At 39.5% G+C, this 15,590-nt stretch overlaps 1 protein-coding gene across 8 annotated transcripts in view; it reads right to left on the reverse strand.

The window, feature by feature from the left end:
* The window catches only part of FAM118A (family with sequence similarity 118 member A), a 31,385-nt gene that overhangs the window by 13,005 nt on the left and 2,790 nt on the right, over positions 1–15,590 (reverse strand). For 4 of the 8 annotated variants that reach the window (XR_007353264.2, XR_007353262.2, XM_048824836.2 and 1 more), the window contains exons 2-7: positions 10,773–10,828; positions 8,279–8,531; positions 6,779–7,000; positions 5,963–6,091; positions 5,519–5,804; positions 1,954–1,986 (exon numbers count right to left, since the gene is read on the reverse strand). Coding sequence is in view for 4 of the 8 variants with exons in the window: in XM_048824836.2 (XP_048680793.1) it covers positions 1,954–1,986; positions 5,519–5,804; positions 5,963–6,091; positions 6,779–7,000; positions 8,279–8,531; positions 10,773–10,819 (970 nt within the window). In the remaining 4 variants the exon portion in view is untranslated. Of the gene's footprint in view, positions 1,008–1,953; positions 1,987–5,518; positions 5,805–5,962; positions 6,092–6,778; positions 7,001–8,278; positions 8,532–10,772; positions 10,829–15,590 lie in introns of all 8 variants that reach the window. The other 4 variants (XR_007353265.2, XM_048824813.2, XR_012665467.1 and 1 more) reach the window with 3 other exon arrangements.

Consider the following 15,590-nt stretch of genomic DNA (forward strand, 5'->3'; position numbering starts at 1 on the left):
GAGAGATGGAAAAAATCTTGGGATTTCCTCATACTATGATCCTACTTTGCTGCAAGTCTTCATTTCCATTTGTATAATAAATGGTTAAGTAGATTGCCTGTCTCTAAGCAGGATAGTTTTTCCATAGTGTTTAGCAATCAGATTTTATAGTTTGTCTTCTCAGTTTGAGTAGTTGGCCAGGAAATTAGAGAGGCAGTCAGTTCTCTAAACAGCTCTACCTGCTGGCAATACATTGTGAAACTAGAGACACTTAAAAAAAAAAGCCCTCTATTCTCAGATGAGAAGGAATAACCCTATTGTAATGGGTCACAGAGCACCAGGTGCCCACAAGGGAGAAGGAAAAGTTATGAATAGGTAAATAAATAATATTTACTGACCAATAGTATATGTTTGCACCATTGGCCAGAGGATGTCAAATATTCCCTCCACAGCCTCATCAGAGTGAGGGATTCTTCTGGACCTGAGGCACCTGTGGACATTTCCATCATTACAATGGACACCAGGACCTAAACTAGGCCCCCACTATTTGGGCTAAGAAAAGCGGAAGGAATAAAATTTTTGCTTTTGCAGTGATATTGTATGACAAGCTCCATTCCTGCAGTGAGCACACTACCCTTTAGAACTCTGGGATCCGCAGTCACTAGAGGGATTCCTGGTTTGGGCTGCTTAGAACTACACACCACGGCACCTGCTTCTGTTCTTGAGTGTAAGAGGGAGGCTGTCCCTTTAAAGTCAGGACATCCTTCTCCCCAGAGCCTAGAGACTTGTTTCTTGGAAAGCTACTAGCCTACGTTAAGGAACCATTCTTACCTCCATACAGGATATTTCCAAAAAGCGTGAGCAAGATGGGTATTAAGTTTGCTGGTGATATAGGGTTGGGTGGTTAAGTTATTACAAGGAGATAAGTGAATGTGCAATATGGACCAGGGTTAAGATTTGTTTTCATATTTTCAGTTTCTGACTGCCCTTTGTTTGCTCTCTTCTGAAAGACAGATTTAGTGACTAATCTGAAAGGAACACAAGCATGAAATCTAGTTAGTTCGGTGAGTTAAACACAGTTTTAGATCCTACACTTGTCCCTAAGCCTCCCTGCCAATGTCTGGTTTTATAATTCGAATGTTTTCTCTCTGCTTGCAGCATGAAAGACCCACACAAATAATGGGAAATGAGTAATTAGACACAAAGTACTTTAAAATGTCCAATGTAAACCAACAGGAGAATTTTACTCTACTTTTTCAGTTAATTTTAGATGTTATTTGTAGCAATAGCAGTTAAAGAAGTCTCAGAAGTCCAATTTTAAGTTGACGGTGTTGTTTTAATATTAACATTAACTCCCTTATATCATATGTTTAAATCTATTAGTCCTAATCTCTGATAAGGAGGGAGTACACCCATGAATGAGCAAATGCTGAACAGATTTTTACCATCTTTGACTTGCTTGACAAACAGGAGGCCTAGGGAAGATCAAAGTAAGTGGCAATAGGTAGGATTAAAGATTGAGGTTTTCTGCCTTTTCAGATTCACTATTTAATCCTTGTACTGCACAGCATTTGTTTGGGGGAAGAAAACAGCAGCAGTGCTCAGTACCTAAATCTGAAATTTGTTCAGTCCCAGCTATATGATGGAAAGCGTTCAAAAGGGTGGAGTATAGGTGGTTGGCAAATTAAAGTGACACGTTTTAAAGCAAACTAAGACTGCACAAAGGTTAAATCGGTCTGATTAGCATGAATTGTCTGCCTTTTATGGCAACTGAAAGACAACTCATCTACCACTAAGGCAACTTGTGGGGGAAAAAACTAGGGAACTCACATACATTTCAAAATCAAGGAGATTTTCATAGCCAAATCACAGCTCTGCAGTGATCATGTCTGTCATCTCTTACTTAATTTACTGTCTGAATAAGACTTCACCCATTATTACTTTTGAAAACTGTATTATAAAAATATTCTTTACCCAACAGTGTTGTACTATCCACTAGATCAGCATCTAGAAAGAGAGAACAATTCAACTGTGAACAACTAGTCTGGATATTCTTTAGTAAACTAAAGAACAACAAAAAACTGTAATAGCTTTTGAATAAAATTCTGACACTCCAGATCAAATAGTTGCTAGAAAAATATTTGTATCTTTTATATAATGCATGCTACCTACTAAGAGTCGAGCCCTTTTATTTTAGAAATAAAGCATGGTTAATGCAAGTACCTTACAACATTATCATTATACAATATCCAACATTGGCTTGGCTTTTAAAGGTAGTCAGGAAACTGCTCTAGTATTACACCTAGGCAGAGTTCTATAAAGTGAGTAGCACAGTAATCAAGAGAACTATCTATCAAACAACAGAATCTGAACACACTGAATTTTCAAACAATTGATCAGGGGACATAACATTTAAAGTAGTCTCAAAATGCTAATACCAATGAGAGAATTTCATCAGTTTGTAACAAAATTTTGGCACTGGCACAGCTTGTTACAAATATATTTGTAATGCAACCTTTGTAAAACTAGCTCATGATCCTGTTCTCTTAAATGACTGAAGAAAGTTTAGTGACAATTAACTATTGCTAATTTGTGAGAAAAAACAAAAATGAGGCTGTGATACACACTTATCCATTGCATCAAAACCCAGGAGACTGGCTATTACACCAAATAAGTTATGTCAATTTCTCACTGCCACCTGTATAACCTGAAAAGCTGCTTTCCATATCTGTAATCAATTTAGTTTGGGTTCCTTCTAAATTTTTTGATTAAAATCAAAATGAAGACTCTTTAGCCCCATAAACACGCTCAAACTAAAGCCTGAATCCTGAAAAACACATACGCATGTGAGAAGTCCCACTGAATTTAACAAGATTACTTGTGTGCATGTTTGCAAGGTTGTAGTCTAAGCTTGCAGTCATTGCCAGTAATGGTTTGATGTGGACACAGCAGCAAAATGAGGAATTAAGTGGCAGAATACAACTTTTATTAAAGTTTAACACAGGGGAGGGGTGCTACGCGCCCATCACCACGCTCTCCTACACCAGACATTTAATTGGTTCCAGTATGGGGATTTCAGGGCTCCTTTCTATATAATACATAATTGGTGCCAGAGTTACAGGGTTCCTTACCATTCAACCCATAACATGGGGCTGGCTCTCCTCAGCCTACCCCCTAGGACTCGGCTCTCTCCGAGTCCTAGCACCTCATGAGGGGGACTCAGCATGCAGCAGGGTGGGGTCCTCAGCCTTCAAGGGCCGCAAGGTCTGACCTTGGCCCACAAAGTCTGAACCTATCATGAGCCCAAGGCCCATTACCAAAATTCCAGTCTTACCCCTGGGAACCATTCATTTTATTCTCTTAACCACACAGGTAACCAGCCGGAAGTTGTGACATATAAACAACTCCACCCCAGTACCTCAGTCAGGTACCAAGCACTTTCTTACTCAACTCACTGTGGATTGAAGATGCCATGAAGAAGGCAAAATACTCCCTGGTCCTCTGCCAATTAGCCCATGGGAAAAAAGTTCCTTCCTGAGCTCTTAAACAGGCGACTGGCTAGACCAGGGGTCGGCAACCTTTCAGAAGTGGTGTGCCGAGTCTTCATTTATTCACTCTAAGGTTTTGCGTGCCAGTAATACATTTTAAAGTTTTTAGAAGGGCTCTTTCTGTAAGTCTTTAATATATAACTATTGTTTTATGTAAAGTAAATAAGGTTTTTAAAATGTTTAAGAAGCTTCATTTAAAATTAAATTAAAATGCAGAGCCCCCCAGACCGGTGGCCAGGACCCGGGCAGTTTGAGTGCCACTGAAAATCAGCTCACATGCTGCCTTTGGCATTCGTGCCATAAGTTGCCTACCCCGGGGCTAGACCCACAGCATCTGTCAGGCAGCGTTCTCATTCCTGTTTGGGTGGGTAGTGGGGCCTGCTGGAATGGAGCTGAAAGAGGCTAAATCCTGGGAGCTGGGGAATTGTCACTAATCAGCACCTTTCTCCCCAGCTGGCCACTGGATGCCAGAGACTCCCGGGGGCTGGGGAGGGGGAAGAGCTACCTATTGTCCCTTGGTGAGTGTCTTCCTCCCTTGCTACTGGGACTGTCCCCCTTTCACCACTGGCCCCAGCAAGTTTCTCCACCCATTGATGTGGGTGCGTGGCATTTTCCCTTTTAATTCAGATTTTAATCAGCATGTTACACTGGCTGTCATCAGATCAATGTTTGGTTTGCATCTGACTGACTAGCCATCAGTTACTGTTCAGACCTTTAAAAAAAAGAGAAAGATTGTGTGTAGCATTAACCGGTAGAAATACGTCTAAAGGACAGACTCAAGTTTACAGCCAATATCTGCAAAGATCTGCCTTTCAGTATGTGTCCCAGTAGGATGTAATCAAACAACACATCCATTGTTTTCTTAGATGTCCTACATACCCAACCTCCTGAAGACCTAGAGGTTTCAATGGCCTTCTTGGAGAAATCCACTCCTCACCTAATCTCTGTTCTAAACATATAGTCTTAGCCAGATTCCAGAAATCATTACCCCACTTACATCCACCTGCACTTTGATTTTTTTTAAACTTACTGTTTTATAATCAGGTTGACAGAGTTCTAGTCACAACAGTTTAGCAGACATAACAGAGAACAGCTGTGAAATAATTATGTGTTACCCAAAGTTAGTTTCCTTTGTTAATATTTCTCCAAAGTGTCCTGATGAAGGCCACAGTAGACTAAACCTCATCTATGCACTAACACTTGAAATAAGAAGATTGCTGGAAAAGAACTTCTAAAATATTTGTCATATTTTTTCTGTCTCCCTTTTTTATTTTTGTATTTTTTTTTAAAAAGACTAATTACTTCGATAAGTTTTCAATAAGATTGAAACAGAATTCATAGACTCAGATGTAAAGATTAATTAATATAGTTCATCTCTCTGCCAATACTGGACCATTACATACAGGACATTTTTTAGTTTTACCTTAATCTAGTTTTAAATGCCCCATGCAATAAGGCTTCACTGCTACCCTTGGAAAATTATTCTGCAGCTTATTCAGTCTGACAGAGTTTTTTCCTGATGCTCAGATAAATTGTTCTCACACTGTTCCCCCCACTGAATCAATCCATACAGCTTTTTAACCACTTTTGCCATCTTCTCTGAACTCATAATGCCTACAACCGAATATTTTAATCTGGAGTACTGCACTTAATGAAAGTGAAGTTTGAGAATACACATAAATAACTTAAGGGAAAAAATCCTTACAACCACACTATAGCTGGCAAATACAATAAGCAAGCAGGAAATTCAGAGTGAAGGGTAAATTTACAAGAAATCCAAACATCTGAATGTACAAAAATTCAGTTACAATTTTGTTATTATATGCTCCTACTCTGTATGTCAATCAGAAGCAGAGATTTTCATGCATGCACTCATAACTACCCATTAGATTAACATCTCAAATCAAGTGCCACTTGTACAAAGAATATACTAAGAATGAAATTCAGTTGCACACACAGAAGTTCAACATAACATAACAAAACAAAAATACCTGGACTCCTCTGCTTGCAGATTTGAGCAGTTAGCTCTTGGACATACTCCGGGAAAGATTCAAAGCAATCTCCATAGGATACTACTTTTATTCCATGCAGAAGCATATCTGCCTGGAGTTTAAAAAAGTGGTCTTCATTTTCTTTAAGCACCAACATATAATGTTCTAAATCTACTTTATTCTTTACAGTATACAGAAAGAGAGCCTGGAATATTTGATCACGCAGAGTCTCTCCACAGCCCACAAACAAGAAGGATTTCATCAGATACAAGTTCTGCAGAACCTCCTGTTAAGAACATTAAGATCACAAAAAAAAGTTATCTATTTGGCCAAAGACACATGGATCAAAGTAAAAACATTTTTTTAAAGTTTCACACACACAAAAGAGGAAATGGAAAACTCAGTTTGGCAAAACACAGCATGTTCTTGAAAAGTCACACATACCATTACTTCGGGGTCTTGAGTAACATCTTTATATCCTGAAGGATCCAACACCATTCCACAGGGATCTGTATACAAGCCATGAATATGAAGAACTCCATACTTTATATGACCTCTTGCCCACTGAAGAACCTAAAGCAAATCATGCATGTAATATTTACTTTGGATTATACTATACTACTGAAAAAGGGGAAACTATGTTCTTGTACAAGTGCCCAAACATGTAAAGCACAGTTGATCATTTCTGCCCTTTGTGTACGCCACCACTTGCACAGGTTACAGAAAAAAACAGTTCAACTACTAACATTTTGAAACAGAAGTTCCTAAGCTATAGACTGTAAAATTATTAGAATACAATATAAATAACAACCTTTTAAAGGCTTTTTGCTTTTGACCAAAATAAACTTATTTTAGTTGATGAAGAGCATTCTAGCTTTTTACAAAAACATAAGACACTAAGAATAAAGCAGACAGAAAAATCTTCACACCAGTCAGACATCTTTGAGTCTTCCTTTCCAGTGTATGAGTGATGAGCTAATCACTTCACTAGATTAAGTTACATTTGTGATTGTTACAATTACTTCATCCACATGAACTGTACTGTATATAAGAAATCTACCATTGGTATTTTCTGGCAAATTGTATCACATTATTCAAAACAGACAATGAAAACTTTCTGTCCATGGCTATTATTTTACTTCACTGAAAAGCTTTACAGAAAACTAAGTAGTAATGAGTAACTAGTGAAAAAACCTGCAAAAGCACAAGACAACTCCTTTCTCCTATAAGAAGTCTTGACATTTCATTGCCTTATCATACCTTATCCTTATCTTTCAGGTCTAAAGACTCCATAGGTTTACCCTGTTGCTGACCAAAAATCTCAAGTAAATTGTCATAGTTTGTTGTAAGGACCATAGTGCCTCTCTCCATTAGCCTGAGGATTGACTGTAGAACAACAGGATTCTGAATGTGTTGTTCCAAGTTATCAAACACCTCCATTAAGCAATCCTGGAAAAAGTTGGGCTTGGAATCACCTGTGCGCTGAAGAAAAAAAAATAAACATGGTGTATGGTTAAAGGTAAGTACTGTAACTGCCTTCAGCAGGATGGCAATGGTCCTTAACCATTTGTCCCAATACTTTTCTTTAAAAAGAATTTACTAAAGTTATCATATTTAGACAGCTCCTATAGTATATAAAATATTATGGTTTGAAATGTCAGAGATAAATTTGAATGGCTTCACACATCCCTCTATTAGTTATATAGCTCATATAGTAAGGTCATCCACTTTTCTAAAGCTTTTTGACAGGAATCAACTTGTGCAATGTGTAGGCCTGGGGGTGGGGGATCTCTTCTGTAGTTAAACCTTCCTCTGCCACTTCCGAACGGAAATATTAAAATGTGCTCCACTCATCTTTTAGCTAATGCCCAAACTCCATGAGGGGTAGACCAGAGGGAGTTCACAACACACCAGAGTTCCATAGACTGCACTGGCTTCCTGATCACTTCCAGGTGCAATTCAATGTGCTGATGTTCATGTTTAGAAGCTGTATACAGTTAGGGTCCTAGCTTCATGAAATCACAAGTGCTGTCATTGCCTTTGAGGTCAAAAGTTACCATTCCCTAGATTTAAAGTCTGGGGTGCTTGCAGAGAGTCCTTGTCTCAGGAAATCACTTTTTCTCAATCAAACCAGAGATTGTTAATCTTTAGGATGAGCTGCAAAGCCCATCTGTATATGCAGGATTTTCCCTGAGGGGATGGGATGGGAGTATTATGCTTAGTATATCTCTATATATGTTTGAAATTCTCCCTCTATATTCTCAATGCATCTACTGGAAGATGACTTCAGGCTGTTTTTAATGGATTTCCCAAACAAAACTTCTCAATCTCAAAATCAGTGGCATAGATGCACATTGAATGGGTGGGGACTTTCCTCATTTGAAATGAATGGAGCTGTGACAACTTAAGGCTATCAATAGTGTCAAGGTCTGTCAACATTTCTGTGCAATCTCTGGTTTCAGTCAGCAAAGCTATAAATTCTTATTTGAGTTCAGAACACTGACAGACTGACTTATAACATAAGCATAATGTGTTTCCTCAGCTTTCAGCGAGGTTTGAAATAAAACATTCAAATTAATGCAAGTAAAATACACACACACACAGAGCAGTAACCCCTACAAGTCCCTATTAGAAATCAAGGCCCAATTGTGCTAAGTACTGTATAGTAAAACAGACTCTTTCTGCCCCCAAAGGGCTCAAAACCTAGGAATACTACTATTATAATAATGTCTTTAAATAATAAGTACTATACACACTCACTGGGGACATCTTTCTTATGAGATCATGTGCAACTACAAGCAAGTCTCTGTCTTTGATCACTTTTTTGCGGAATTCAGCAACGTCTCCTGGATGAAGCACCTCCAGCTGTTCAGCTGCTCCAATGACAGCTTCAATACAGCTCCTCCATGAGCACAGTGCTGGTATTTCTGGTGCTACAGCAGCACTCACTCCGGTTCCAATTACCAAAAGAAGATCCCAAGGCTGCTTCCTTATTAGACTTTTTAAAATCTTCCTAAAATAAAAACAGAAGATCTACATTTTCTACACACTATGTTATCTTGTCATAGTTTCTTAGGATTTTGATAGAAGAGCAATTTAGTGTGTCCATGTGAACTATTAGTGCTTGTAACAAGTGCCAAATTGACAGCCCTAGAGTAGCAATACTCTGTTTCTCAACAGATCAGCTTTGGCCAAGCAGCAGCAGCAACAAGCTTTCTCAAAGTGAGAGGTCAATGTACCTCAGCCCTAATCAAGAGAGACCACATCTAGGATGGGAGAATGGGTATGAGACCTCTTACTACTCTATCTTTGGCCTGTATGCTGTGACTGCAACTAATGTGACAAATATTGCAAACTGGGATTTGTGATCAAGAACTGTACTCAAACCAAATTAATTTCACATAATTTACTTTTACTTAACAGCTATAAAGTAGCAATAGCTTATACTCACTAATATACTTAGCTGGATTTAAACTGGCAATCTAGAAATGCAACAATCTGTCACCAATTTTCAATCCTTTGGGCCACCTACTCATCCTTTCAGAAGTTCTTTTAAGAGAGCTGTACTTCATAGTACCATTGAAAGATCTACTAAATATACAGACCCTAATGACTAAGTTGAAATATTTTAAAGAGACAAAGAAATAAGGTTCTAGTTCATCTGCATCTGTATGTTAATCAAGTGCTGCAGCAGACAGTGAATTTATGTACAGTTGTGGTGTGAAAGATAGTCACATACATGCTCCCCTTCCCCTAAACACCTCCCTCAGCTGTTTTCTGTTTATGATAATTATCTCCTCCACAGCTATGTAACACCTGAAGCTTTCTAAACACAGGTTCACCCAAAAATGTTGCCTGCATGAGCTGCCCCTAAGTATTAGCTGTATAACAGCAAGCACAAGGAGTTCTCAGGCAAGTCTGATGGGGAGGCTTTCTGCAAAACAAAGTAAAACTGGACTTTGTAAAGAAACATCTCCATTAGTCCAAAATCATCCCTGAATGCAGAAGGCTTGGTAAAATGGATAGAATTACTGAGGGAGGGAAGCCTCATTTTCAATTATTTCATGCAATTAAAGAAAAATTCTTCTTTCCTGAATTTCTTTTTCATTTATTTTTGAAGTTTTGTAGCTTCTCATTAATCTTGGCTTCAGCAGGCAAGCTTGAAGACCCTTTTTTCTGTTAAAACTCCACATAGTTATAGAATACAAAGTTACCAGAGACACAATCTACAAAGCTCTGGTTATTTACATCATATGCACATTACAAATTTGAGAAAAAATCTGGTAAGATTATCTGATAGAGATGCGGAATATATTTCAATAATGTGGAAGAACAAAATAATTTGAAAAATATTCAACATTAAATTTGGTTTATAATATTTAACTCTTAAAACAGCCCTTATATCATTGCTAGGGGTGGGTGAGCAACTGACATTATCTGAATCTACAAGCAACAAGTTAAACATCCCTGTTGAAATTGCGTCAGGTACAGCAACAACTAAAGTGGCTAAAGAGCTGGTTTAGACAAATAAAATACTGCTTTTATGCTCACATTTCTTTCTGCTACAGCACACACAAATTGTTTGTTTCCTCCAGGCATACATGCTACCTATTTCTCACTAACAGCTTAACCAAGTATGAAATATACTGGCAATGGAAAAGTTTTGTTCTCAGGCAAATGTTTACAGACTTTTGAGCATATGTGGTGCCATTTTTAAACATTTAAAAAAAATATTTAAAAGTTTGGATTTTTTGGGTAGTTTTATAAAGTAACCTTCTCTCCCAATAATTTTTCTTTTTTTCCTTCATGCTGTTGTCATAGCCTGTACTGAAACTATTTTCATGTTGCCCTTCAGCCAATATAAAGGGAGACCATCATGGACAGTAATTAACTCGAGGCCTTTTCATTGGTAGCCTTGACTTTTGCACATTTTTGTTAACTTATTGAGTTTTCATATAGATAGTTTAAAAAACAAAAACAAAAAACAAAAAACCCCACACCTAAAAGAGTCTAAACAAGTGGGGGGCGGGGAGGGGAAGGAAGAGTAGGAAGGAAAGTAAAACAGTGTACTAAAAATTTTGGAAGGCTAAAGCAGCAACTATGATCTATAACTTTTCACAAAGGTGCATCTGGAATTTTTGAAAGCTTCATCCTCACTCCCACAGTTACCTTTGACTCAAGAGTCTCAGTGGGTGATCCCCAAGGAACAGAAGTCCTACCCTCTCTCACACACACTAGTTACCATTATATTTACCTTGATTTTTGTTCACTTCTGTTGGTTGTCATTTCTTCCGAGTCCATCTCTGAACCCTATTTTAAAAAGATTAGCAACTCTTAATACCTCAGTTTATATATGCAATACCTAAAAAATGCGCAACAATTACTGCCAAAATTAAATACTGATGTATTTGACCATTTCTTTGCATTTTCAATTTATTAAATTAACAATTTGTGTGCGACTTCTCACAGACAGTAAAACTAATGTAATTACAGAAGAGGGACTTTGATTTCAAAGTTGTCAATTGATTTAAGTGGAGCTATGACAATTTACACCAGCTGAGGATCTGCCCTACCTCTAGATTCAAGAAGAGAGAAAGCAATTTTTTCAAAGTTATATTTGTCCTTTCCTTAACCCCAAATCTGAGTGGCAAGTGGAGGAAAGACACTAGCCGTCCCCTACAGCCCCCAACTAAAACCTCTCCAGCACATCATCAAGGATCTACAACCTATCCTGAAGAACGACCTATCACTCTCACAGACCTTGGGAGACAGGCCAGTCCTCGCTTACAGACAGCCCCCCAACCTGAAGCAAATACTCACCAGCAACTACACACCACACAACAAAAATACCAACCCAGGGACCAAACCCTGCTACAAACCCTGGTGCCAACTCTGTCCACATATCTATTCAAGGGACACCATCATAGGACCTAACCACATCAGCCACACCATCCAGGGCTCATTCACCTGCACATCTACCAATCTGATATATGCCATCATGTGCCAGCAATGCCCCCCTGCCATGTACCTTGGCCAAACCAGACAGTCTCTACGCAAAAGAATAAATGGACACAAATCAGATGTCATAAATTATAACATTCAAAAACCAGTCGGAGAACACTTCAATCTCTCTGGTCACTCAACAACAGACCTCAAAGTGGCAATTCTTCAACAACAAAAACTTCAAAAACAGACTCCAACATGAAGCTACAGAACTGGAATTAATTTGCAAACTAGATACCATCAGATTAGGCCTGAATAAAGACTGGCAGTGGTTGGGTCATTACAAAACCTAAACTTAATTTCCCCAATACTAATTTCTCCCTACTGTTACACACACTTTCTTGTCAACTGTCTGTAATGGGCCACTCTCTTACCACTTCAAAAATTATTTCTCCTCCCTTGGTATCTTGCTGTTAATTGAGTTCTCTCGTTAGACTGACCTAACACTTGGTAAAGCAACCCAAATCTTTTCATGTATTTATACCTGCTCCTGTATCTTTTTACTTCATACATCTGATGAAGTGGGTTCTAGCCCACGAAAGTTTATGCCCAGATAAATTTGTTAGTTTCTAAGGTGCCAAAAGGACTCTTTTTTTTTTGTATCAGGAAGATTTATAGAATATTTCAAGTTCTGAAGAATTACCTAGCCCAGACCTTAAGCTATTACTAAACAATTACTAAAATTATGTTTCTGCTACAATAAAAACAAAACAGTCCAAAACATCTCAAGGTTGCGAACATGACTCATTCTCTGAAGACAAATTTATAATTTTTAAGTTATGCAGGAGGCCATAAACAAATTAAGAAACTTTACCTGTAAAGTATGCTACAAATTAAGAACTTTACCTTTCTGGTATGCTATGTTTCACTAGTACAAACACTTAGTTTGAGACATGCAGAGTACCTAACAAAAGTTAGGATAAGAAAACATTAAAAAGAAAAAGTGTCTAAGATGTCTGCCCTAAAGCAATTTTCTCTGTTATAGCTCTTAAATTAACATTTCAGGTTGTCATGCAAAACTTGCTCATGATAGTAGTCACATTTGGACACTCCTACAAAAAAACCTATCCTGCAAATCCTTAGATCACAGAAGATAAAGGAAAGGTCATTATCTTTCTTACACAATTCACTGAAATACAGCATGATTGGAGGGCAGAACCAGTTTAAGCTACTTATTCACTTAAATACAAAGGTTTCAGAGTAACAGCCGTGTTAGTCTGTATTCGCAAAAAGAAAAGGAGTACTTGTGGCACCTTAGCGACTAACCAATTTATTTGAGCATAAGCTTTCGTGAGCTGTAACCTCTTCCCTCAGTTAAACCAATGTAAATCCAGAATTAATCCACTGACCTTCATGGAGTTACTCTAGATTTATACTGGTGCAACCAAGATTATAATTTACTCTGAAATTAATATGCTATAAAAACAAGACTATGGAATCAAGAAAACATTTTAAAACTGAGGGCACTATACTTAGAATAAGGAAAAATATATTAGAAAAATGAAATATCAAGTATATGAAAACACAAAGACAGTATGTAAATAACTATGATTCTGGTCTCATTTGGTTCCACTCATCAAATAATCTGCTCTTTCCAATCCTCCCTGTCCTGAAAGCTATTCCCTTGTTGTTCTTTTATTTGGGAAAATATTCCCCCCCTCCTCTCCTGGAATAGCAAACTGATAGAATTCTCTCCTTCCAAGAAGTTTTCTTACCAAGATTAAGGTCCAAAGTACCATCCTACTGCAACAATCTCAAGATGTATGCTGAAAAGTAACCTTTGCAAAACTATGTCTCCCCCAACAGCCTTCTCTGGACAATTTAAACCCCAAATAATCCCAGAACTGCATTTTGGCAGGTTAATTTAACTACATCATCATCCCTTGGACAGACGTCACGATATGCTTCTACAGACACAACGTTCTGAAGATTCAGAGCAGGCTGCACTGCAGGGACAGGAGGATGGTGAAGAAATTTGGCAGCATGTGACCTCCAAAAGAAGAAAGGGGAGCGTTCATGTACCAGCAACGCAGATACAGGTAAGTAACCGTTTTCATGTTCTCTCCACAGGTACTAATGCGGAAAGTGGACTAGATGATACATCTGAGGGAAGAGAAAGAAGGAGACTCCGACGATTGGAAGACATGAGATGCACTGTCCTAGGGTTGGGGGTTCCACAACCACTGCTCCCAAGAGAAGGAGGTGGGTGGTGGTGGTCGGGGACTCTCTCCTCAGGGGGACTGAGTCATCTATCTGCCACCCTGACCGGGAAAACCGAGAAGTCTGCTGCTTGCCAGGAGCTAGGATTCACGATGTGCCAGAGAGACTGCCGAGACTCATCAAGCCCTTGGATCGCTACCCCTTCCTGCTTCTCCACATGAGCACCAGTGATACTGCCAAGAATGACCCTGAGTGGATCACTGCAGACTATGTGGCTCTGGGAAGAAGGATAAACGAGTCTGAGGTGCAAGTCGTCTTCTCGTCCATCCTCCCCGTGGAAGGAAAAGGCCTGGGTAGAGATCGTCGAATCGTGGAAGTCAACGAATGGCTACATAGGTGGTGTCGGAGAGAAGGCTTTGGTTGAGTTCAGGATCCTGACACAGGGAAGAAAGGAGAGCAGCAGAATACGGACCCTGGACTTCAGAAAAGCAGACTTTGACTCCCTCAGAGAACTGATGGGCAGGATCCTCTGGGAGAATAACATGAGGGGGAAAGGAGTCCAGGAGAGCTGGCTGTATTTTAAAGAATCCTTATTGAGGTTACAGGGACAAACCATCCCAATGTGTAGAAAGAATAGTAAATATGGCAGGCGACCAGCTTGGCTTAACAGTGAAATCCTTGATGATCTTCAACACAAAAAAGAAGCTTACAAGAAGTGGAAGATTGGACAAATGACCAGGGAAGAGTATAAAAATATTGCTCGGGCATGCAGGAGTGAAATCAGGAAGGCCAAATCACACCTGGAATTGCAGCTAGCAAGAGATGTTAAGAGTTAAGAAGAAACAAGAAGGGTTTCTTCAGGTATGTTAGCAACAAGAAGAAAGTCAAGGAACGTGTGGGCCCCTTACTGAATGAGGGAGGCAACCTAGTGACAGAGGATGTGGAAAAAGCTAATGTACTCAATGGTTTTTTTGCCTCTGTCTTCACGAACAAGGTCAGCTCCCAGACTACTGCACTTGGCAGCACAGCATGGGGAGGAGGTGACCAGCCCCCTGTGGAGAAAGTAGTGGTTCGGGACTATTTAGAAAAGCTGGACGAGCACAAGTCCATGGGGCTGGATGCGCTGCATCCGAGAGTGCTAAAGGAGTTGGCAGATGTAACTGCAGAGCCATTGGCCATTATCTCTGAAAACTCATGGAGATCAGGGGAAGTCCCGGACGACTGGAAAAAGGCTAATGTAGTGCCCACCTTTAAAAAAGGGAAGGAGGAGGATCCGCAGAACTACAGGCCAGTCAGCCTCACCTCAGTCCCTGGAAAAATCATGGAGCAGGTCCTCAAGGAATCAATTCTGAAGCACTTAGAGGAGAGGAAAGCGATCAGGAAAGGAACAGTCAGCATGGATTCACCAAGGGCAAGTCATGCCTGACTAATCTAATTGCCTTCTATGACGAGATAACTGGCTCTGTGGATGAGGGGAAAGCAGCGGACGTGTTGTTCCTTGACGTTAGCAAAGCTTTTGACACAGTCTCCCACGGTATTCTTGCCAGCAAATTAAAGAAGTGTGGGCTGGATGGACTATAAGGTGGATAGAAAGTTGGCTAGATTGTCGGGCTCAACGGGTAGTGATCAATGGCTCCATGTCTAGTTGGCAGCCGGTATCAAGTGGAGTGCCCCAAGGGTCAGTCCTCGGGCCGGTTTTGTTCAATATCTTCATTAATGATCTGGAGGATGGAGTGGATTGCACCCTCAGCAAGTTTGCAGATGACACTCAACTGGGAGGAGAGGCAGATACTCTGGAGGGTAGAGGATAGGATACAGAGGGCCCTAGACAAATTAGAGGATTGGGCCAAAAGAAATCTGATGAGGTTCAACAAGGACAAGTGCAGAGTCCTTGGAATCATAGAATATC

The sequence above is a fragment of the Caretta caretta genome, chromosome 1, assembly GCF_965140235.1.
Source record: "Caretta caretta isolate rCarCar2 chromosome 1, rCarCar1.hap1, whole genome shotgun sequence".
Taxonomy (NCBI): Eukaryota; Metazoa; Chordata; order Testudines; family Cheloniidae; genus Caretta; species Caretta caretta.